Raw genomic sequence first — 25512 nt, forward strand, 5'->3', positions numbered from 1 at the left:
GCTGTTTGTTCGTCTTCAGTACCTTTTCTGTCTTCCCTCAGATCTTAAAAACTACAGAGGCTAAAGGGCTGCAAATTGCTACGTTGATCATCCACCCCCACATCATCAAACATACCAAATTTCATCCCTCTAGCCTCAGTAGTTTTTATTTTATTTAAGGTTAAAGTTAGCCATGATTGTGCGCCTGGCACCGCTATAGGTGCTAACAACACAGGCCACCGCCGGGCTGTGGCTGAAAGTTTCATGGGCCACAGCTAAGAGTTTCATGGGACGTGGCTAAGAGCTTCATACAGCGTTATACGCTGTACAGAAAACTCGATTGCTCCCAAGAAACTTCGGCGGATTTTTACTTGTTTAATATCGCCTTCGTTGTCATACATTGGCGATTCAAGGATGCACACGTTGTAACGCCCAAAATTTGCTAATTACGACGCCGTTACAATGAAATTACGACAAATCGCCAACAATTGCCACGAATTGTTACCGCATCTCCGAGTTTGGTACCATGCACCAAATGGTGACATATGTTTTTAAATTCTAAAACATACACTGTCATTTGTTGTCATGTCATTGGGCACTATGCAACACTGACACAATGGCGTTGCCATTTGTTGTAATTAGATTGCACAAATCGTAACTCGCAATTGCGACATGCACCAACATCCGCCATCACTTGGTGCAGGTCGCCTAACTTGGCGACGCTGTAACGATTCATGGCGATTGTCGGCGATTTGGTCGTAATTACAGTGTAATGACGTCGTAATTCTGCAGTTATGCACTGCCCGTCCTTGAATCGCAAATGCGTGACAATTTATTATTTTGCGGCCCCAGGCCCGCGAATGATGGCGATGATCACCTAAACCAGCCATTATGTCGTGCGCATCCTTCAATTGCCAATGTGTGACGCTGGCATTATTTGTCTGTTTGTTAGCAGGATTACCATAAAATCTTCGTGTTGACTCTGATGTAAATTCTTAGCCTGGGTCATTGTTTGAGAGAAAGTTTGGTTAGGGAGTTTTTTTGCCTCTTTTTTTTGGGGGGGCGGGCTGGTGAATTTCACGGGAGTCATAAATGAGAGACAGAGAGAGAGGAATGATAATACCAAGCATGACCCTTTTCACAGGATTTATTGAGTGAGAGAGAGAGAGAGAGACAGTAAATGGACCTTTTCCCAGGATTTCGTGGGAAAATCATAAATAAGAGAGAGAGAAATGTTTATATCAAGTGTCACTTTTTCACAATATTTCACAGGAGATTCATGAATAAGAGAGAGAGAGAGAGAGGAATACTAAATGACATCAATCACGTCCCCATTTCCCCAGGCTATCTCATCAGTCATCAGCCTGTCAGGCAAATCAGTCGTGTCCCCTTTTCCCGAGGCTATCTCATCAGCCATCAACCTGTCAGGCAAATCAATCATGTCCCTTTTCCCCCAGGCTATCTCATCAGTCATCAGCCTGTCAGGCAAATCAATCATGCCCCTTTTTCCCCAGGCTATCTCATCAGTCATCAGCCTGTCAGGCAAATCAATCATGTCCCCTTTTCCCCAGGCTATCTCATCAGCCATCAGCCTGTCAGGCAAATCAATCATGTCCCTTTTCCCCCAGGCTATCTTATCAGTCATCAGCCTGTCAGGCAAATCAATCATGCCCCTTTTTCCCCAGGTTATCTCATCAGTCATCAGCCTGTCAGGCAAATCAATCATGTCCCCTTTTCCCCAGGCTATCTCATCAGCCATCAGCCTGTCAGGCAAATCAATCATGTCCCTTTTCCCCCAGGCTATCTCATCAGTCATCAGCCTGTCAGGCAAATCAATCATGTCCAGCCTGTCAGGCAAATCAATCATTCTTTTTCCCCAGGCTATCTCATCAGTCATCAGCCTGTCAGGCAAATCAATCATGTCCCCTCTTCCCCAGGCTATCTCATCAGTCATCAGCCTGTCAGGCAAATCAATCATGTCACTTTTCCCCAGGCTATCTCCAGTCATCAGCCTTTCAATCCCCCTTTTCCCCAGGCTATCTCATCAGTCATCATCAGCCAAGTAAATCAGTCAGGCAAATCAATCATCATGTCCCCTTTTCCCCAGGCTATCTCATCAGTCATCAGCCTGTCAGGCAAATCAGTCATGTCCCTTTTTCCCAGGCTATCTCATCAGTCATCAGCCTGTCAGGCAAATCAATCATGTCCCCTTTTCCCCAGGCTATCTCATCAGCCATCAGCCTGTCAAATCAAATCAATCATGTCCCTTTTCCCAGGCTATCTCATCAGTCATCAGCCTGTCCAAATCAATCGTGTCCCCTTTTCCCCAGGCTATCTCATCAGCCATCAGCCTGTCAGGCAAATCAATCATGTCCCTTTTCCCCCAGGCTATCTCATCAGTCATCAGCCTGTCAGGCAAATCAATCGTGTCCCCTTTTCCCCAGGCTATCTCATCAGTCATCAGCCTGTCAGGCAAATCAATCATGTCCCTTTTCCCCCAGGCTATCTCATCAGTCATCAGCCTGTCAGGCAAATCAATCGTGTCCCCTTTTCCCCAGGCTACCTCATCAGTCATCAGCCTGTCAAGTAAATCAGTCATGTCCCCTTTTCCCCAGGCTATCTCATCAGTCATCACCCTGTCAGGCAAATCAGTCATGTCCCCTTTTCCCCAGGCTATCTCATCAGTCATCAGCCTGTCAGGCAAATCAGTCATGTCCCTTTTTTCCCAGGCTATCTCATCAGTCATCAGCCTGTCAGGCAAATCAATCATGCCCCTTTTTCCCCAGGCTATCTCATCAGTCATCAGCCTGTCAGGCAAATCAGTCATGTCCCCTTTTCCCCAGGCTATCTCATCAGTCATCAGCCTGTCAGGCAAATCAATCATGCCCCTTTTTCCCCAGGCTATCTCATCAGTCATCAGCCTGTCAAATCAATCACAGGCTATCTCATCAGTCATCAGCCTGCGATCTCCATCAGACGTACTCCATCGAGTACTCCTCGAGGTGCAAAAACGCCAGTGCCCTCCGATAAAGACGAGCCAGTGCTTCGGCATGCGAGAAGGAGACCAGGTGGACTTCACTCTTCAGGTGAAGGTAAGAGAGTCGAGGTTTTTCGTTTCTTTCATCAAGAACAAAGTGCCGTCAGTGCACCTCACGCGGTGCACTGTAGGCATTACTTAAGGTTCTCTGCAGCGTCCCTTTCTCTCTTCCGAAACCTTTCTACTCTCAATTGCCTTTCAGCGCTGAATGCCCTCACAGGTCCCAGCGTTTGGGCTTTGGCCTAAATTCCATATTCCATTCCATTCCATTCCATTCCATTCCAAAGGCCTGATGGCTCTTGTGTGGGTCCCGGAATATAATCCGGGTTCTTGCGACTTCGGAAAATGTGATGCACGGTTTTGTGGTGCCCAGAGAAATGCCAAATTCTCTGAAACCAAAAAGTAAGATACTTTTTAATTTTATGACATGAAACCAAAAAGTAAGGTACTTTTTAATTTTATGACATGAAACCAAAAAGTAAGGTACTTTTTAATTTTATGACATAAAACCAAAAAGTAAGGTACTTTTTAATTTTATGACATGAAACCAAAAAGTAAGGTACTTTTTAATTTTATGACACAAGGAAAAAGCCACATTCTTTGGAAAGGAAAACAAAAGGAAATACTTTGTAATTTTATAACGCAAGGAAGATTGCCAAATTCTTTGGAAACGAAAAATAAAATACTTATTAATTTTACAACACAAGGAAGAACTTCGTCAGATTCTTGGGAAAGAAAAAATAAGTTATTTTTTAATTATGTGACACAAGGAAGGTTACTTATCCTAAATTGTTAACAGTGTAGCAAATGCCATTTTTCATCTTGTGTATTCTTGACTCAAATCCTATTTTTCATGTTTTTTTTTATCCTTGTCTTACCAGAAAATATCAGAAAACTATCATTATCAGAGAAATCGAAATTGCGACAATATTTTCCTATTTTGAAACAGTTTTCTAAAAGGTTACGCTAACATATATTCGTGTTATTGTGATTATAACCACAGTTTATATGCTCATATATACTGTATATATATATATATATATATATATATATATATATATATATATATATATATATATATATATATATATATATATATATATATATATATATCTTACTAGAATGCATCTATGATTGTTCCGTTTAATATTTATGCACTTAATTGAAATTGTTATTCTTCACTACAACTGTTTTTTGTAATATATATAATTCCATAATCAGAACGCAGTAATTCTCTCTCTCTCTCTCTCTCTCTCTCTCTCTCTCTCTCTCTCTCTCTCTCTCTCTCTCTCTCTCTCAGCTGAACGAATGCCCTGTAGGACGAGACAGAGAGATCGTCGAGGTCAAGACACTACAAGACAGCCTCCTCTTGGAGATCGAGTTTGCCTGCGGGTGTGACTGTGAGGACGAGGTAATGCCCAAGCCCTAGGCCAATAGAAAGCTCCAGCAACTGTAGTGAATGAACTAAAACATTTATTGATTGTTTGGGAGCAGATCCAGTAATCTTAAATGTAGTACCAACTCCATAAGAGGGGTTTTTCGAATTTGAACACTCAGCTAATTTTTTTATAGGTTTTCGATTTTGAACAGAAAATTTTTTATAGGTTTTCGATTTTGAACAGAAAATTTTTAATAGGTTTTCGATTTTGAACAGAAAATTTTTGATAGGTTTTCGATTTTGAACAGAAAATTTTTGATAGGTTTTCGATTTTGAACAGAAAATTTTTATAGGTTTTTGATTTTGAACAGAAAATTTCTGATAGGTTTTCGATTTTGAACCGAAAATTTTTATAGGTTTTTGATTTTGAACAGAAAATTTCTGATAGGTTTTCGATTTTGAACACTCAAAAAATTTTGGATAGTTCTTTTGAACTAAAAAAAAATTATTGGTAGGAATGAGATGACGAACAACATCCTTCTTCAATCCATTCCCCAGCTTTCAGCGTGAAATGGTTTTGATGATTGACAGAATAGCTTACAAAGCTCATATCTCAGGTTAGGGAATCGTACATTATGTTAACTTATAAATCCCATTTACATCCTTATTTTACGTTAGGTTGGGGTACAGTACCCATATCTTAGGTTATTAACATTTTTATAATATTATTCTGAAGATGAACCGTATTCATGTGGGACAAGTCCATAGGGGCCATTAACTTGAAATTCAAGCTTTCAAAGAATATGGTGTTCATTAGTAAGAAATATTTGAAGGTAATGGGAAATATAGAAAGAAGATATCACCTTAAAAAAAAGAAATAAGGAAAAAAAGAAAAATGGAAAAAAAAGTAAACAAAACAATAATTTATTTTAAACTGAAAGACTTGAAATTCAAGGTTCCAAGGAATATGGTGTTCATTAAGAAGTAAGAGAGAAGGTAAATGGAAATATATGTCGAATGTCTTCAGATATCTTGTTCCTCCTTCTTCAGGATGACCAAACCGTCGTTAGTGACATCTGCAACAGCCAGGGGGCTCTCGTCTGCGGCGTCTGCGCCTGCTTCAAGAATTTCCGGGGCGAGAGGTGCCGTTGTACAGCCGACGGAACTGGTAGTGACAAGTTAGTCCAAATTGTTGTTATTCTTCTTCTTCTTCTTCTCCTTCTTCTTCTTCTTACCTGTATCATTTGATTGTCATCCCCTAAACTTTTGAAATTATCCTTCCTTTCATTCTAAACTTTTTAGTCATTATTTTTATTTACATGAATGGTTATATGTAATTAGTCAAATTTCGTAGATACATGTTAATATGATACAGAAAAAAATCGTAGTTTCATCATGGGGTAAATAATCGATAAGTTATGAGAATATCACCCTTTCTGATTCTCAGTTAGTTTTTATCGTATATTAAAGCTCATTTTTCTAATTAGTCATCCCAGTTTCTATGGATCAAATGAGATTTCAGTTTTGTTTTATTCCAATATTTTACCATATATTTAATATATTACAATATATCTCTTAGACTGTTCTTCATATGACGCTCGTTTTGTATACGTATATTTTCTTCAAGTTTTGGTATGAGTCTTAGTTTACGAATGGGCGTAATAATTTTACCTGGCCTCATTTTCACTACAGGATGCTTAATAAAGTTTTGGGGGTCCCTCATTTGGCCCATCAGCGGGGTCGATTTTTATGTAAGAGTGCCATTTTACGGATGAAAATAATACGATATTTTATCAAAAGACGAAAATGTACATGGGTATGCTACATTATTGCTAACCCATGGTTGCAACAGCACGAAATACAATAGTTACTCATTAATTCCAAGCATCCATCGTTTTCTATGAAGGAAATGAACACTTCATAGAAAACTACGATTAATGGGATACACTTTTATTTCTGAAAATTTTTAGCAAGCCTTTAAAATAGAATTTATTATTATTATTATTATTATTATTATCATTATTATTATTATCATTATTATTATTATTATTATTATTATTATTATTAATTGCATCGCCCACGGGTTAAAGTAATATATCGGCATTCAGTAAGAAGTAGATAGTTAGTAGATGTCTACAATTTACAACATAAATTGAACTTGTAACAAACATGGTTACGCTGAATGCTCACAATTTCCAGCAAGAAAAGAAACATTGAAAGGTTTGTGTGTTTATCTGTTATACAGAATCGACGAGGAGCTCTGCAAGAAGTCAGCAAACTCTTCGGAACTCTGCTCAGGGAGAGGACACTGCGTCTGTGGCTCCTGCGAATGCTTTGAGGAGGTAAGGATCGTATAACAGTTTTCCCTTAAATTTATCGATAATTAATGCACCTCATGCGGTGCACTGTAGACGTTATTTAAGGGTCTTTGCGGCGTCCATTCGGCCCCTAGTTGCAACCCCTTTCATTCCTTTTACTGTACTGCCATTCATATTCTCCTTCTTCCATCTTGCTTTCCACCCTCTCCTAACAATTGCTTCATAGACTGCGAGGTTTTTCCTCCCGTTACACCTTTCAAACCTTCTTACTGTAACTGACAAAGGTTTCCCAAAAAGTGTTGATTAACTTAAAAAAAAAAAATGCTCCACAAACAAAATGCTGATTTACTCAATAGTTTCTCTTACATGTGTCTGATTACCTAGTAGTGTTTTCTCTGAAACGTTATTTGAGAAAATGGGAACATTTTAGACTTATTGTTCAGATATAAAGAGAAATACCAATTTAAGACCCATAATAAATAGTAGTTGATAGGGGAGCTAGCGCGTCTCAAAGCTTTTGTATTCGTGTTGATGCAGGGGAAGAAGAAAACGATAAAAAAATAGAAAAATTAGATGATAACAACATCGACAGAGGATGATTATCTTGGATAATAAGAATAATTAGAACAGAAACTCAATTTTTTTTAGTAGTGGTAGTCACTTCTTTTAGTAGCCTGAGTCACGTCTTGAAGTGTCTTACGTTTTGTCTTTTTTCTCAAAAATGGTCATTATCAAAATTAACAATTATTATTATTATTGTTCAGAAGATGGACCCTTTTCCTGTGGGACAAGCCCACCACATGGGCCATTGACTTGAAATTCAAGCTTCCAAAGAATGTTGTGTTCACTAGGAAGTAACCCGGTAGGGGAGTAGCGCCGTCGGTGCACCTCACCAGGTGCACTGTAGGCATTACTTAAGGTACTTTGCAGCGTCCCTTCGGGGCCCCTAGCTGCAACCCTTTTCATTCCTATTACTGTACCTCCATTCATATTCTTTCTTCCATCTTACTTTCCACCCTCGTCTAACAATTATTTCATAGTGCAACTGTGAGATTTTCATCCTGTTACACCTTTTAAACCTCGTATTCTCAAGTTCCCTTTCAGTGCTGAATGACCTCATAGGTCCCAGAGCTTGGCCTTTGGCCTAAATATTATAATCTATCTATCAATCTATCTATCTATCTATCTATCATTAGGAGGTCAGAGAATGTAAAGCGAAATACAGAAAGAAGAGATCTCATTTATTAAAAAATATATTGATAAAAATGTATTCAAACGCAAAGAGAATAGCATCAGGGCAGTAGCATGACCTCTGGATGCTTAAACTCTCTTCTGCTGGTGATAGAAATTCATTTCTCGTTATAATGTGGTTCGGATTCCACAATAAGCTGTAGGTCCCGTTGCTAGGTAACCAATTGGTTCTTAGCCACGTAAAATAAGTCTAATCCTTCGGGGGAGCCCTAGGAGAGCTGTTAATCAGCTCCTCAGTGGTCTGGTTAAACTAAGGCATACTTAACTTCTGCACTGCAGGATTACTCTGGCAAATTCTGCCACTGCAACCAGCGCAAGTGCTTGTCCAACGAGGGAGACATCTGCTCGAACCACGGCACCTGTTCTTGCGAGGAATGCAACTGCGTCCCGGGATACACTGGACGAGTGTGCGAGTGCCAGACCGACGAAGCCTGCAGGAGTCCAGGTGAGGCATTGGTTGGTCTCCAGGAGATTTTAAAGATTTCCTTTTGCCGTACCTCCATTCATATTATATTTCTTCCATCTTGCTATCCACCCTCTCCTAACAATCATTCGCAGTGCAACTGCGAGGTTTTCCTCCTGTTACACCTTTGAAACCTACCTACTCTCAGTTTCCCTTCCAGCGCTGAATGACCTCATAGGTCCCAGCGCTTGGCCATTGGCCTGAATTTTATATTCCATTCCATTCCATTAGGTTAGTCCAAAGGATTTTTATTTTTTGTGAATGTGGTAAAAACTGAGTGAAGTATAGTTAAAGAAGTTGCACAGCTGACAAGTAAAGGACAGAGAGCAGTGAAGCTGGAGGCCCCAGAGGGAAGTATATAGCAGTCAAGCCAAACGCTGCCTACTGTGTTCAACAGAAGGCACACCGTAAGCTGTGCTCCCTTGCAGGTACATGGGAATAATACAACAACTATTGTGTCCGGGAGTGATAAAGAGATGAATAAATAAAATAAGTCAAATAGAAAGAAAATATATGTAGCTGAGAATTAATTGCCAAAAAAAGATAGAGCAAAGGAAATCAACAGATAAATAAAAACAATAGAATAGACAAAACTAGGCTAAGCATAAATAAATGTGCATAATTCATCTGATATGTAAACAATAGGCATTCAATTGGGAATTTATTTGAGCACAAAATAGCAGTGGTAAAGCTTGTTAAATTCAGGAGCTGATTTATATATATATATATATATATATATATATATATATATATATATATATATGTATATATATATATATATATATATATATATATATATATATATATATATATATATATATATATATATATATATATATATATATATATATATATGCTATTATGGCATATTTTCTCTCTCATGCAATTTCTATTGAAGTTGTTGGCTTTGTTCTCAGATACTATCTTCTTATCAGGAGGAGAAAAAGAAGAGGTATAGACTGATTCAAAGTCTTGATAAGAAGATAGTACCTCATAAACAATGCGATTAACTTCAGTAGCTATATATATATAATATATATATATATATATATATATATATATATATATATATACATATACATACAGTATACATATACATGTATGTATGTATGTATGTATGTATGTATTTATTTATAAAATTTATTCATATAATCAATTCTCTTTCAGGTCAGCATGAGATCTGTTCAGGACACGGCGTGTGTGAATGTGGTAAGTGCGTATGCAACTCCACAGCAGAGGAAGGCTACAGCGGACAATACTGCGAAGACTGTCTGGTGAGAGTTTTACTCTTCTGTCTTTATACTGAGGTTATGTGATAAATTCAGTCTTACTTTACTCTCCTTAATTAATTAATAATTACAAGAGTCTTTGCAATAGATCAGTTTTCAGAAAAACTGCGAACTCCTCTGAACGATGGGATTTTACTGTATATATATATATATATATATATATTTATTTATTTATATATTTATTATTTATTTATGTATTTATATACTATATATATATATTATTTACATTCATTTAGTTGTTTATTTATTTATTATTTATTTATGTATTTACATACTTATTTTATTTATTTCCTTTCACAGTCCTGTAATCTGGTGGCACTGTTCAGAGTTCATTGATGGTAAGTCCTGTCACATTCCATATATCCTACTTCCAAGACTTGTAATCTGACTGTGACTGTTGTGGAATCATTGGAAGGTAAATTATCACACACACATATATATATATATATATATATATATATATATATATATATATATATATATATATTTATATATATATATATATATACATATTATATGTATATACATACATACATATATATATATATATATATATATATATATATATATATATATATATATATATATATATATATATAGATATTTGTTTTTATGAACCAGACAAAAACTTCTTTCAGTTTTCTTCTGAAGATGGAAAGAGAAACCCACAAGATTCCTGTGTATAACTTGTTTACTTGTAAATATTTACATATTACTTGGATCTCGAGTACTTTCAGGCCCTAACTGTGACCCTTTCTCAAGAGATGTGAAGGTGGTCAGGCTGGTTCAAGGCCCAGCAATCTTGTTTTCATGTCTAAAAGACAGCTTCCCTTCCTCTTTAAGTTAAAGTCGAAGTAAAATAAATAGAAAGCTAAATAAGATTAAATAGTCACAAAAATTAAACTAAAACAATGGCAAACGTGGTATTAGGCAACCAGTTATTACTAAACAACACTCATTTAAAAAAAAAATTGAATATCAGTGTCTAATGGACTAAATGTTATCTGGTGTTGTGTTCACATGCATGAAAAACTTACTGACAAGTTCAGTTTCAGTTGGTCTTATATATATATATTTTATCTCCCGTAGGGGGGGTAGTGCCTTCAGTTCACCTCATGTGGTGCACTGTAGGCATTACTTGAGGTTCTCTGCAGAGTCCCTTCGTCCCCTGGCTGCAACCCCTTTCATTCCTTTTACTGTACCTCCGTTCTTATTCTCTTTCTTCCATCTTACTTTCCACCCTCTCCCATCAATTGATTCTTAGTGCAACTGCGAGGTTTTCCTCTTGTTACACCTTTCAAGCCTTTTTACTCTCAGTTTCCGTTTTGGGCTGAATGACCGCATAGGTCCCAGCCGCCTTTGGCCTAAATTCTATATTCTATCTGTCTATATATACTTTATGAAAGTCATTACTTTGTATCTCAGTACATACAAAGGATTTGATCGTTTTAAGACTTTTTTGGTTGTATAAAAATATTTCTTAATAATGTTCTTAATTTTAAAGACACCATATTTGAGCCATGTGAATATATTCTAAGGTATCATGATACTGCATTTGTTTATTTTGTGGTAAAGAGGAGAGAGATTCATTTTATGATTTATTCGATTAAATGTCTTTCTTTTTCCACACACTTTGCAGACTTGTGGGGATAAATGTTAAATGAGATTTATTTTCACATTTACGTGATGAGAGGAAAGGTCAACACACCACATACAGTCTTTTTGTTTTCTAAAATAACAAAGTAAATCATTCTGACAGTTCAGCCAAGGAAGGCAATTTTAGTATGACTGGCACCAACCGGGAATTCCATCTACTGTAGGTCTAGAAGAGAGATTTCAATTCCCTTGCGACTTGACCCAACAGGAGGAGAATATTTAAGGCAATTTCCTATTGCAGACGAGGAGGAGAGGGGAGCTCGCCTCTGCTCGTTCGTGGACAAAGAGGACGACTGCATGATATTCTTCACCTACCGTTACCTGGACAACTCGAAGTCTTACGAGATTCGCGTGCAGAAGGAGAAAGAGTGCCCGGAACCGGCGCCAATCATGGGTGAGGAATCCTGTCGAGCGTTGGCTGTGCTTCATTCTCTCTCTCTCTCTCTCTCTCTCTCTCTCTCTCTCTCTCTCTCTCTCTCTCTCTCTCTCTCTCTCTCTCTCTCTCTCTCTCAAATCAAGCGATGTGTGAGTGATGGCGTGGCTTTAGATAAGTTTTTGCCTTTCAGTAGAGTACAGTCTCTCTCTCTCTCTCTCTCTCTCTCTCTCTCTCTCTCTCTCTCTCTCTCTCTCTCTCTCTCTCTCTCTCTCTCTCTCTCATCACAAAGAGCTTGGGGTGGCCATTTTTCACCTCTTAGCTTTAGTAGTAGTTAATAAGGGTTCACACATACTTTATGTTAAAATTAAAATCAAAATTGTAGTTTTTAGCTGGACAGGAAGGATTCAGGATGTTGCCCTGTATACGATTAAGACAAGCAGATCTAGTATAAGAAAAAAATTGACAACATATAACCCATCACAGGGAAAAGAATAAGAAAGGAGGTACAGTTAAGAGATAGCGAAGGGGAACGAACTGACTAGGAGTGCCAAAACCAAGGACATTGGTCACTGGGGCGGCAGGGGGTGCTCTTCTTGTCATTATTATTATTATTATTATTATTATTATTATTATTATTATTATTATTATTATTTTATTATTATTCAGAAGACGAAACCTATTCATATGGAACAAGCCCACCACAGGGGCCAATGACTCAGGTTTAACCTTCCAAAGAATATTGTGTTCATTGGGACTAAAGTAAGAGAAAGTAAAGGGAAATACAGAAAGAAGAGATCTTACTTATTAATAAAGAAAAAATAAATTAATAAACAGATAAAAATGCATTAAAATGCAAGGAGAATAGTGTTAGGATATTAATGCATTGCACCTGGGCTTGAACTTCTGAAGAAGTTCCAACTGCACGACATCCTCTGAGAAGCTGTGCCACAGTCCAGCTGTGTGGGGAATAAATAGGGATCATAGATGCATAGAAGGGAATTTAGAGGTTTTGTGAGAGGGAAAGGGAAGCTAACTCTGGATTCATTACGGAACAGATGAGAGGACTGTGTAGATGAAGAGTTGAACGAGAGAATGAATAAGGGACGAAAAAAAAGATAAGCAAAAACTGATGTGAATGAAAATTTTTAAAGAACTTTCCAGTAACTATTTTAGCAAGAAAATGAAGGAATTTAATCCCTAGAGGACTAAATTTAAACCTCTAGGGCGCAAATGCAGTGATGTTGTCTGATTATAATTCAATTCTACGTTGAAGGAGTGTTACAAAATTTAGAAACTAGAGGACAGACAGACCTGGATAAAGCTTGAGTGGAAGGTGTACTGTAGGCATTATTTAAGGTCCTTTGCAACATCTCTTTGACCCCTAGCTGCAACCCGTTTCATTCCTTTCACTGTACCTCCATTCATATTTCTTTTATCTTGCTATCCACCCTCTCTTAACAATAGTTTCATAGTGCAACTGCGAGGTTTTCCTCCTGTTACACCTTTCAAACCTTCCTACTGTCAATTTCCCTCTCAGCGCTGAATGACCTCATAGGTCCCAGCGCTTGGCCTGAATTTTATATTCCATTTATGTTCCAAAAAAGACTTACCCTTTATCATCTCAGTAGCAGTGCCTAGAACTGCTTAAAACTTTCTGTGTAGTTATGTAATCTTATTACGGCACGAAAGCTTTCTAATATACAACTTCCTTGCAGCAATTGTATTTGGGATACTGGCGGGCATTGTCTTGATTGGTCTTCTAACTCTGCTCATTTGGAAAGTCGCGACGACCATCCACGACAGAAGAGAGTACGCCAAATTCGAAAAGGAGCGTCAGAATGCCAGGTGGAACACTGTGAGTGCCCAAGCTGTTTTTATGTTGAGTTTTCTGTAAAAGAAAACTATTGTGCCGGCTTTGTCTGTCCATCCGCGCTTTTTCTGTCCGCCCTCAGATCTTAAAACCTACAGAGACTAGAGGGCTGGAAATTGGTATGTTGATCAGCCACCCTCCAGCCATCAAACATGCCAAGTTGCAGCCCTCTAGCCTCGGTAGTTTTTATTTTATTTAAGGTTAAAGTTAGCCATAATCGTACTTCTGGCAGTGCTATAGGTGCAGATAACATAGGCCACCACCGGACCGTTTCTGAGTTTCATGGGTCGCTGCTACGAGTTTTATGGGCCGTGGCTGAGGTCACCACTGGACAGAAATCTCGATTTACTTTTTTTATCCCCATACGGGGTCTTTTTCGTTGTCAGCTTCAGTAAAAACCAGAACTTTTATCGGTGATTCACTCATAAGCAACTATGCAACGAGAGAAACCTCCATGTCCGTGGTTTAGTTTCAGTGAGAACTTGAATTTCTCGAATAGGCCTAATAGTCACTATAAAGTGAGAGAAACCTTTATGTCTGTTAGGTGAACGAAAGCTTTTCTATACTTAGCGTAAGGAACCTCACTCTGTCTACAGTCGTGGATTCTCCCTGTTATATTAATGGCAGTTATATATCACTGCCTTTTACCTGCTATGTTATTATTACCTGGAGTGAGAGGAATTTCGTTGTTTATAATTATTCAATTCTCGTCGTCGAATATCACGGATGTAGGCCTATGAGTAAACACAGCCTTCTGCTTTGGTTCATTAGGCCGAGTACGTCTAAAGTAAGAGATAAGTAAAAGGGAGATACAAAACAAACATATAAATGATACAACACAAAATATATGAGCATCTCAGCTAAAGCATTCAATAAGGAATCGTATCCTACTACGTGAGACAGAGCTTGCAGAATCACAAGTCTGTGAGATAGTTCACACAGGACACTAAACGTGAGAATAACATCGTAAGTGCCATAAATATAAAACTCCCCTCCCGCCATCTCACTCTTGCCAGAGAGGCAACTTTTTCTAACTCATTTTGTTCTCTTCCAGGAAGGAAATCCGCTCTACAAGGACCCCAGCAACACGTTTGCCAACCCCGTTTTCTCTCAGCAGACGATCGAAGAGTAACAGAATTCGCGGTCTTTAGACTGATGTAGGTCTAAGGGGTTGTTACAAAAAAAAAAAAAAAAAAAAAAACATTTCCTGGGGCAGAAATCGGAGTCTTGTATGTTCATAACTGATATTTTCCATCAGTGAGTTGAAAATGTTAAAGAAATCAAGAGTTTTCTATTTGGTCTTTTAGGGGGATAGGAAAACCAGTAACTCAGTGAGACTAGACCTAAACCAATTTATGCTAAGCACTATTTGAGCCATTGACGTCACAGTTTAAGCGTTTCTTAGGAAATCGCCAGACGGCTGTCAGTCTGCTCGTCTGTGCACCAGATGTCTTCGTCCCATTGTTCCTTTTAACATTAGGTGTCACACAGCCAAAGGTCAGAATTTTGGGCAGCCTTATCTTGCCCTTCTGTTTCTCTGCACAGTAAAAAGTATTTCCCAATCAACAATGTCCTCATATACTCAATGCCCAATACTCTCATGCAATAATTTATGGCGAGTATTACAAATTAGATTAGATATTTTTAAGAGTTATGCTACTTCTTGTACTGTCTGTGTCATGAAATGTAATAAAGGATTGTAGTTGGGATCTCATTCTCCTTCGTTTTCCAAGATTTATGGCCCGTATGGGGTGAGGTGCACTGTAGGCATTACTTAGGGTTCTTTGCAAGCGTCCCCTAGCTGCAACCTCTCTCATTCCTGTTTCTGTGCCTCCGTTCAAATTTTCTTTCTTACATCTGACTCGCCACCCTCTCTACCAATTGTTTCACAGTGCAACTGCGAGGTTTGCCTCCTGTTACCCCTTTCCAGCCCTCTTACTGTCAATTTCCCTTTCAGCGCTGGGCGTTTGGACTAAATTCTATAACCCTATCCAAGATTTATGAAGCTGAATAAAATAAAACCGCACACGGTTCTATACTGTCACAGCCTTTCCAGTGAAGGCAGAATCTGTTTTAACCAACGTATGAGAGGTAGTTTCAGATATTACACAATTACTGACTAGTTTTCGAAGAAATTGTGACATATGCTAAATAGAAACTAACACTGTGGTTATGATTTGCATCGATTTCTAGACCTTGAGTTGCATAATCGTGAGACGCGCATTTTCGTTACAGTTCACTTGGCATTACATCGGTGTTTTCATGTATTCAGAGCAATCTGGCAATCTGTGTAGTCAAAGACTTTTATGTTGAAATTACAGGCCAATAATGCCTAATGCAAATAGTGAAATCACAGTTTAGCAGCATGCAACGAGAATTTGATGTTTGCCACAGTTTATCCCACTTTTATAGAAAATGGATGCAAAGAAAACGTTGAAATGTTGTAGGGGACACTTAAACATCGTTCAAGTAGCTTTTAAGACTTCGTGGCGCTAGAAACCTCTTACAGAAAATCAGTACTCATAAACTAGCGATAGAACCAGTAAGTCTGGTGTAAAAGTCAATGAATTATAACGAATCAAGGGAAAGAAACAGTGTGAGTTAAGAATAGTAAGCATTATATATATATATATATATATATATATATATATATATATATATATATATATATATATATATATATATATATATATATATATATATATATATATATATATATATATATATATATATATATATATATATATATATATATATATATATATATATATATATATTACTAAAAGGACCTCATTTATTCAGAAAAAGTTACAAGCTTTCTTGGACAAACAGTCCACATTATCAAGTATTCGATACCATCCAGTTAGAATGAAGTCCTTTTAGTAATTCTACTAACGCACAGAACAATTGTGTATGTGATAAAGTTAATATATATATATATATATATATATATGTATATATATAATATATATATATAATATATATATATATATATATATATATATATATATATATAATATATACATACATGCACACACATATATATAGCCTACATATAATTATGTAAGTATGTATATATGTATAACGGATTCACAAAGATATGGAACGTTATGAATGTATAAATAAAGGCAAATGCCACGAAGGAAAAGTGAAACAATGAAGTGGTTGCTAGGCCTTTCGACACACGGTCCTTTACTAGCAAAGGACCGTGTGTCCGTTGTTTCATTTTTCCTTCGTGGCATTTGCCTTTATTTATATGTGGGTGAGTGTGTATATTCTCTTTCTTCGTACTTACTATATCATTCTCTCTTCATGACATTTAATTTTAACTTAGGCATTAACATTTGAATGTGGCTGACCACGGAGCTGGTTTATAGCAACTTTCATGTGTTGTTATTATTATTATTATTATTATTATTATTATTATTATTATTATTATTATTATTATTATTCAGATTGAGACCAAAACTTTGAAATAAGCATAAAATGAAGCTTGTACTTTCAATATAGGCCTCCACAGAATAAAAAAAACACGCACATAATACAAATGATTTAAAGATAAGGAAAACTCACACATATACATAAACAGTAAAAACCGATATAAGTAAAAAAAAAAAAATTCAATCGTCCTTTAAGGAAGCCTGAGCTACAGTTTTACTACACAAAGAAAAAAAAAATCTTAGTGCTGACAGTGTCATCACTTAGTAATTGCTGGTGTTAGGTTTAGATAGGCCTACAGGTGGCCAGAGAGTCTTGTAGGGTATAAGAGGAATCCTTCTGCTTCCAAGAAGCCCCTGAGAACTAGTTCATGTTCATTTCTGGACTCCGTAGACAAGAAGCACCTTGTTCTGGTCTCTCCTGCAGAAGGCAGTGCTTGTGTGAGTTTTTATGGTCGATCATTTGTATTTGTTTGTTAATTTTTCTACTTACGGCCATTCTGTCCTGTGGCACCTTGCTTGGAAAGTTAATTGCATTTAATAGTTTATCCCAGTTGCGTGCATGACCATGTGGTGTAATAATAATAATAATAATAATAATAATAATAATAATAATAATAATAACGCCGTAGAGGTGGAAAACTATTGTGTTGTAAAATAAGGACCTTTATGTGATGGTCCACCATGGCTAAATAACACACAACACACAGAACACACACACACACACACACACACACACACACACACACACACACACATATATATATATATATATATATTGAGAGAGAGAGAATATTAAATTGGGGTTGGTTTTAGTAATACCGGCTATATACCAGCATGGACCCTTCCCCAGAGGCAGCCCATAAATCCGGTAAGGTGTTAAAGAGAAAAAGGGATCTGGTGTGGATCACTGGACTCGGAGCAACCAACCGAAGCGCTAAGCAACATACCAATTAATGGTTAGGTGAGTAAGAAAAAGAATTATGAAACACCTTCCCCACTCAGCTGGGCATCGAGTCTCATTAACCGCAGCTAATCCCAGACTGAAAGTTCGTTGCATTTTTTTTTATAACGGACCTTAACCTAACGTCCACCCCGGTCGTTTATCCTTGTATGAGTGCATGAACTTTAAGAAGTATAAAAGGTCACGTAATTAAATCACAATATTTAAAAAGCCAACAGAGAAAACTTTACAATAGAGAAAATATATGGTAACTGTAGGCTGATTATAGAGGGAAATAGTGGAATCTTTATATAAGATACGTTCTGAAAACTTTACGGAAGTCAGTGGAGGAATGGTATTTCTAAAAGCTACTACTTATAGTATATATATATATATATATATATATATATATATATATATATATATATATATATATATATATATATATATGTGTGTGTGTGTGTGTGTGTGTGTGTGTGTGTGTGTATGTGTGTGCGTGTATACGGCATATATATAATATATATTATATACAGTATATACTACATTTATAAATTATATGTAATGGGAGGTGCAAAATCTAGTAAGGCGACCCAGGTTTTAGGAAAACAAGTTGATGAAAGATATGGAAAGGTAGCCCAGTTTGTGTTTTAATTAAGAGGCTTGGGCACGGTGAGAATGGGAGAAAACAGATAAAATGGGTGAAAACGTGATATCTTTTTGATAGAATGAAGCGAATAAGAGGAGGAGATTTCGAAACGACCAAGAAGCTAACGTTTGGAAAATCCCCTTCTGCATTGATTATTTAATTTTAGATCATCACAGGAGACAAACTTTCGAGGGTGAATTAAAGCAATTAAAACGTCGGAAATGAACGTAAAAACGAAAGGGCTAATGCGTCGAAAACGAACGAAAGAGGAATAGAGCGACGTGAAAGAGTAAGAAGAAGAAGAAGAAGAATGGGCGTACTGAGAAAAGAGAGCTCACTGCGCCTGCGCGTGTGTGAGCCACCAACCCAAACATTCGCAGTCGCTCGCGCCGAGAGGAGAGCACACAACTAGTTGCGTGTCAAACATGGTGAGAGGTGGATCGCGGCGCCTCGCTGTTGCTGCCGGTAGTCGTTTCGTGTCCCTATAGCTTTTATCCAGTGGCGATTGTAATGTCCTGAGTGTCACGATGGGGAGTGCAGAGAGCAAGTGTATTGGTGATAGGGGAGGGGAGCCCGCCGTGGGCAGGAATAATGGAGTTTATAGCAGTGGAGGAGGAAGTTGTGCTGGAGGAGGAGGAGGGGCGCTCACAAAGGACAAACTACCCATGCCGGACGCTACCGAGCTCGAGAGACGATTTACTAAAGTTCTGGTAAGTTGTTTTCTTTCTGCCGTGCTCAATTCCCATTCCAGATGATTGAATTCCCATTCCCGATGTTTCGGTGTCGCTTTCCCGTGCGTCCTGGTAGCCTGTCTGCCGCGGGAAGTTTCGTAAACAAAGATCGTTGTTTGCGTAGCTCGTCTCATTCGTCTAGATTTAATATTAAAGAAAAAATAATTTATAGGTGATTGTGCCATTAATTACTTCCATATTTATACAGAAATATATTTAAATATCAGTCTAAAATCAATACATTTTAATTGCACGTAAAGCTAATTGGTATTCCTCGTTAGGATAATAAGCCTTTGATTGCAAGCAATTTCTTCTTAGTTATCATTATGTATTATTTATTATTAATGGCATGAATTACTTCCATTTTTATACAGAAATATATTTAAATATCAGTCTGATATCAATATATTTTAATTGTACGTAAAGCTAATTGATATTCCACGTTAGGATAATAAGCAGTTTCTTTTCCTTAGCTATCATCATCATTAAATGTATTATTATTATGAAAAACCTACCATTTGGTAACATCGCTCAAGATGAAAAACGAAATATGCTCCCCCAAACGACACCTGTTTATGATTTCAGCAGCGAACCTCCGGCGGTGTTTAGGCCTATGGCATTTCGAAGTGCCTGAGAGAGGCATTCACGTTTAATGACGAGAAAAGGTCGTCTTTATGACGTTAGGTTAGCATAGGCCTATTGCAGTTCATTTTGACTAGACTAAATCGAAAGTTTGTTGTGTTTTGGATATGATAAACTTTTATTCATGCTTTATAGCCAAAGAAAATAGCATCTGTTATGGATTTGGACGTATAATTATTCACATTAGGCTTCCCACCCAACTCAGCATCTGATAACATTTTACTAAGCGTTTTTTTGTCATATTGGTTCGTCTTATTTATTTATTTGTTTGAACGTTTTTCTTTACTTGTAGACAGGCATTTTATGGAAGCTTCATTTGAAAATGAAAAGCCGTTTAAGTTTGACTTTTATTAGCGAGTTTTAATATTGATAATAATTATGATATTAATTTTTATGATTTTTATTTATTGAAGTTCACAAGATGAAATGGGAGAAATGGCTATGGCGCGCATTAGAAATACCCCTCTCTCTCTCTCTCTCTCTCTCTCTCTCTCTCTCTCTCTCTCTCTCTCTCTCTCTCTCTCTCTCTCTCTCACTTCCCCCGCTTGTTTATCGGAAGTTAGGCTTAAGCCCCTCAGAATTTTGTATCGTGTGTCACATACCGATGAATGCCGCCATTCCTCTGTTGTGGTGACTAAGAACATGATTCCTTTTGAGTTTACATGGAACCTTTTACTTTTACAAAACCAATCTTTTTAGGCTTATCTCTATTAATGGTTTCTGTTATATATATATATATATATATATATATATATATATATATATTATATTTATGTATATATAGGCTATGATATATTTATATATGTACATATATGTATGTGTATAGATATAGTATATAGAGATATTTATATATATACATATATATATTTATTTATATAGATGTAACGTGGAAATTACTATGAAAATTATACCTTGAACCTTGCTTAAAAAGAATGTTGAAGGTTTTTCTCAATTGGGAACCAAGTCATGTTTTACCCAAGGGGGAATGGTTAAGAGGAGCAATACCATTGCTTCCTCTCGTTAATAGAGAGTTCCCGGGCAATGAGTCATTCAGCTGTCGGTTATTAGTTCTAATGGGACAGGAATTTCGGTCTCCCGATTTTATTTTCAGTTATTCGTGGGAGGGCCTGGCACCCCCTACCCCTCTAACCCTGGGGGACCTGGTTTTATTTGACTCGTGATTCACACACACACACACACACACACACACAAGCTTTTTTTTTTTTTTTTTTTTTTTAAAGCCGATCCCAAGAATATTGATTTGATTTTGAATCATGAAAACTGGGCTGTGAAATTGAGCACAGGGCAGTTCCAGCCATTCAGCGCTTTCGATAGGGAAAAGACGAGTTGGAGTGGTTAGACAGCAAGCTGGAAGAGAGGAAGGGTGATGGAGGTAAACTAAGAGGCTAAAAAGTGGGTGCAGCAAGGGCCCGAAGGGACGCTGCAAACGTTCGTAAAAGAATGCCTACAGTGCACCACGTGAGATGCAGTGGCTTTGGGACCAAGAAGATAATGGATTGATAGACGGAAGAATACAATAGATACGATTTGTTTGATTGTGTAAGCCAGGCTTGTTAACGTGGTTTTAGGCGCAATTGATTGAAAACATCTTTCGTACTCTTTACTGGATTCCAACCCTAGTCACATTTATTTGCTCTCCACTTTCCCCTTCCTCTGTGTTTGTGCATACATACGACCAACAACGGGGAAGGTATTTAGCATGACTTCCATTCTCTCGTCAGTACTAACCTCACGGGCCAGTGAGCAGTAACATATCTTCCCCGCATTCCTCTCACATTACCGTTTATACTACAGCAGCAAGTCGCCAGGGGAAAAGGCTTTCCCTTTCACACATCGCAAACGAAGCGAATAGTACTCGCCTCCCCCCAGAAATAGATTGTTTAGGTTTTGAGAGAGGTTGCCTACGGTAGCTACTGCTGTGGTGGTGTCTTCTCGCCGTTCGTTTGTTTTTGCTGAGAGAGAGAGGGAGAAAGAGAGAGAGAGAGTGTTTGGGGAGGGAGAAGAGGAGGAGAAAGGGGGAAAGGTTGGTGGTATAACTATAGGATGTTGGTTGAAGTTAACCATGCCTTGTCAGATGGTACTACAGAGTCTATAGTACTAAGGCTTGGTTGGGGGTGTGAGCGCTGTGATTCTGGTGTGGTGTTATGACCATGACGAATTTGTTACCCCTGGGAGTTTAGCGGAAGTCCGGCTATTTAAGACGGTGACAGAGAGAGACCCTTTTGGTGAAGAGGCTCTGTTGATCATTTGTGTGCTGGCTTCGAGTTCGAGAGATTTGCACTGTGTTGCCAGGTCTGGTTTGGTCTGCTGGGATTTGGTGATGGCTGGCTTCAATACACTTTTGTCTTTCATAAGTTCTCTCTCTCTCTCTCTCTCTCTCTCTCTCTCTCTCTCTCTCTCTCTCTCTCTCTCTCTCTCAAATCCTGTGATGTAAAATGCACTTTTTATGGTCGTCTTCTTTATCAGTATCCGTAAGTGTTGATATGAGCCTTATCGGAACCAGAATAGGTTAGTTATATTGCCAAGCAAAGCGGGTAATCATAGTTTGAATGATAATGACACCAGCCTTCTTGTTACTTGATGCAAAGCAGCTCGACACACACACACACACACACACACACACACATACATTCATATATTATCGGATACACTTTTGGCCTCAATCATTTTAAGGGATCACGTTTTCAATTTCTTATACAGTTCTTATTGAAACCCCCCCTCTCTCTCTCTCTCTCTCTCTCTCTCTCTCTCTCTCTCTCTCTCTCTGGGAAAACCCTGAGTCAAACAGACGTTTAAGCTCTCATATTTTAGGTGGAGCTAAAATCGACCTTGCCATACCGCTCACACCTTCCTCTTTTAACAAGTTACATGCAAGGCCTACAGTATATATGTTGCAAATCTCATTTATTCAAGAAGGGTGTCTCCAAAATATATTCATCTCCAGTTCTCAGCAAATTCTCTGGAAGAGGATGCGTGCTGTTATCTATTATCCATTTCAGGGACCGGGAGTCATCGTTTTCTTTAATATTTTCAAACTAATTATTTGATCGAAATGGTACTTTGACATAGTGTACAAGACACCTCCCGCTAGTTTTTGTGAATATAGTGCGTTGTCAAATGGTGTTAGTTAAGGCGTTTACTCTTGACTCTTAAAGGCAAAGTTGCATGAGTCAGCAGGACTGATCTACGCAATCGAACGTCCGCTATCCCCCATAGACAGGAAAGAGGGGTCGGAGAAGAGGAGGCCAGGAAACTGGTTTGAGGGAGGGATGAGGAGGGGAAGGGAGAGGGAGGGACGGGATGGGGATAAAGGACGTTCGAATGCATAGTTTGGCGATGCTTGGCAACGCCATGTAAGTCGAGAGTAAACGCCTTAACCAAAACCATTTGACAATGCACTATATATTACCAAAAATTAGCGGGAGATGTCTTGTACACTGCGTCAAAGTACCATTTCGATCAAATAATTAGTTTGAAAGATGTTTGAGGAAAACGATGACTCGCGGTCCCTGACAAGGATAGCATTTGTGTAGGCTAACCAATCTCAGTTGCCCTGTTATCAGGCACTCAGGTAGCTGGTTAGGTCAAAGGATTCATAGTTGTGAATGGGTGGTAGCCGAGGTATTTTGCCAATCCAGCCAATAGCCAGACGTTTTGACCAAGGGCTTGCATTCTTGCTAGACGGGGCATACTTTGGTGATCACAGCAAAGAGTCGTTTTGTGTTCAAGAGCTGTTGTCGCTAGTAAATATTTACAGTGAAAATTACATACAGCTTGGGGCATGAGCTTGGGATAAAAATTATAGTCTCCTTCCGTACGGGAGACAATTGGTCAACAGGGGTTATGTTCGTTTAAGAGCAGGTGGCTTGCCAACCCCACCGCAGATGCTATCCCACGATTAAATACTTCTCCCCCCACCCACCACCTCACACTTTTATTTTTCGTAGCCCCACGTGCTAGTTTCTGTTAGCTGAAGTAGCTATGCTGTGCCTTCGTTTTTTGAGATTCGGTCAGACCAGATCCTCAGTGTCTTTGGCTTTGAAAACAGTGGTCTTTAGTTTAGGCTTAACACTACTAACCCCAACCTCGCTTAGACTCAAACTTTCCCGATTTTTGGTTGGTCGAGTGTCATGACTACTAGACGAGTCTCGCACACACAAATAGGTATAGACGCCATTCGAAATATAGCGCATTGCATTATGACATTTGTTTATATATATATATATATATATATATATATATATATATATATATATATACATACATACAGTATTAAGATTTTGTTATCTATATAGCGTTTTGTAATTTTCCAAATTCGCGTTCTCATTTAGCCTACGTTATTTCAGAGAGCAACCTGGATTTTATGTCAGTGCAGGAAACTTATCAGTTGGGGGGTAGAAATGTTGACTGGTATATTATGCTAAAATTTATGTGGGGGCCACTTTGAGCTTTATATGCCAACATACGTTTATGTGGGGGCTCAGTGAGTTTTTTATGCTAAAATGTTTATTTTGAGCCATTATGCTAAAGTATGTTTAGGCTATGTGGGGCCATTATGCTAAAGTATGTTTATGTGGGGCCACTATGCTAAAGCATAAATATATGGGGCCACTATGAGCTTTGTATGTTAAAGTATGTTTATGTGGTGCCACTATGAGCCTTATATTTTTAAAAATGTTTATGTGGGGCCACTGTGAGCTTTATAGTTTTAAAAATGTTTATGTGGGGGCACTATGAGCTTTATATTATTAAAAACGTTTTTGTAGGGCCACTATGAGCTTTTATGTGAAAAAAAAGTTTGTGGGGCCACTGTAAACTTTGTATGCTGAAGTATGTTTATGTGGGTCCACAGTGAGCTTTAGTCTGTATAATATTATGTTTAGAGAGACATGTTCGAGAGATCCGGTTTTCTTGAGTCGTAAATTTGAAGATGAGCCGAGCTGGAGACCTGCGTAAGTCTCTCTCTCTCTCTCTCTCTCTCTCTCTCTCTCTCTCTCTCTCTCTCTCTCTCTCTCTCTCTCTCTCTCATGACATCATAGTCAGGAAAACTTGAGGGTCAGTGAAAACATGATAAAGCAGCATTCTTGGCCTACAAGACAAGGCTGACCGGAGGTGGGGAGTTGGGGCGCGAGTGGGGGGAGGGGCGGTGGGGTTTTTCGTGGGAGTGTTTAAAGGTAAGGCAGCAATGACGTCACGTCACGCCTTAGGAGTTGCTAGGTCAGGTGGAGGTGGTGGTTTAGGAGTGGAAGATGACGTCATGGTAGACGCGGCTAGGTTCTCTCTCTCTCTCTCTCTCTCTCTCTCTCTCTCTCTCTCTCTCTCTCTCTCTCTCTCTCATACACACACACTTACACAGACGTGGCTAAAAATGTATTTACTCAAACATATTAGGCTACAATCATCGTTTAATATCGAATTCACCATACCTAGGGAGTAACTTGCACCCAACGGGAATTTTAATTATAATGTGTCCCC

At 38.3% G+C, this 25512-nt stretch overlaps 3 protein-coding genes across 6 annotated transcripts in view; all 3 read left to right on the plus strand.

The window, feature by feature from the left end:
• LOC136845730 (integrin beta-PS-like) overlaps nt 1-10128 on the plus strand; it is a 24403-nt gene extending 14275 nt beyond the window's left edge. For 3 of the 4 annotated variants that reach the window (XM_067116071.1, XM_067115985.1, XM_067116251.1), the window contains exons 10-15: nt 2919-3071; nt 4317-4427; nt 5445-5572; nt 6640-6736; nt 8243-8408; nt 9594-9757. In XM_067116071.1, the coding sequence (XP_066972172.1) occupies nt 2919-3071; nt 4317-4427; nt 5445-5572; nt 6640-6736; nt 8243-8408; nt 9594-9742 (804 nt within the window). In that variant the 3' untranslated portion in view covers nt 9743-9757. Of the gene's footprint in view, nt 1-2918; nt 3072-4316; nt 4428-5444; nt 5573-6639; nt 6737-8242; nt 8409-9593; nt 9758-10015 lie in introns of those variants that run through there. The other variant, XM_067116164.1, reaches the window with a different exon arrangement.
• Nucleotides 10063-15324, plus strand: LOC136846519 (integrin beta pat-3-like). The gene is made up of 4 exons (XM_067117404.1): nt 10063-10130; nt 11613-11765; nt 13463-13602; nt 14672-15324. Exons 2-4 carry the CDS (start codon nt 11669-11671, stop codon nt 14747-14749), a joined length of 315 nt encoding a protein of 104 aa, XP_066973505.1. The 5' UTR covers nt 10063-10130; nt 11613-11668; the 3' UTR covers nt 14750-15324.
• A 3703-nt stretch (nt 15325-19027) lies between these two features.
• The window catches only part of LOC136846597 (formin-like protein), a gene marked incomplete at its 3' end in the record, with an annotated part of 112547 nt that continues 106062 nt past the window's right edge, over nt 19028-25512 (plus strand). The window contains 1 exon segment of the mRNA XM_067117518.1: nt 19028-19353. Coding sequence (XP_066973619.1) covers nt 19171-19353 — 183 coding nt within the window.

Source organism: Macrobrachium rosenbergii, chromosome 1 (genome assembly GCF_040412425.1).
Source record: "Macrobrachium rosenbergii isolate ZJJX-2024 chromosome 1, ASM4041242v1, whole genome shotgun sequence".
Classification (NCBI taxonomy): Eukaryota; Metazoa; Arthropoda; class Malacostraca; order Decapoda; family Palaemonidae; genus Macrobrachium; species Macrobrachium rosenbergii.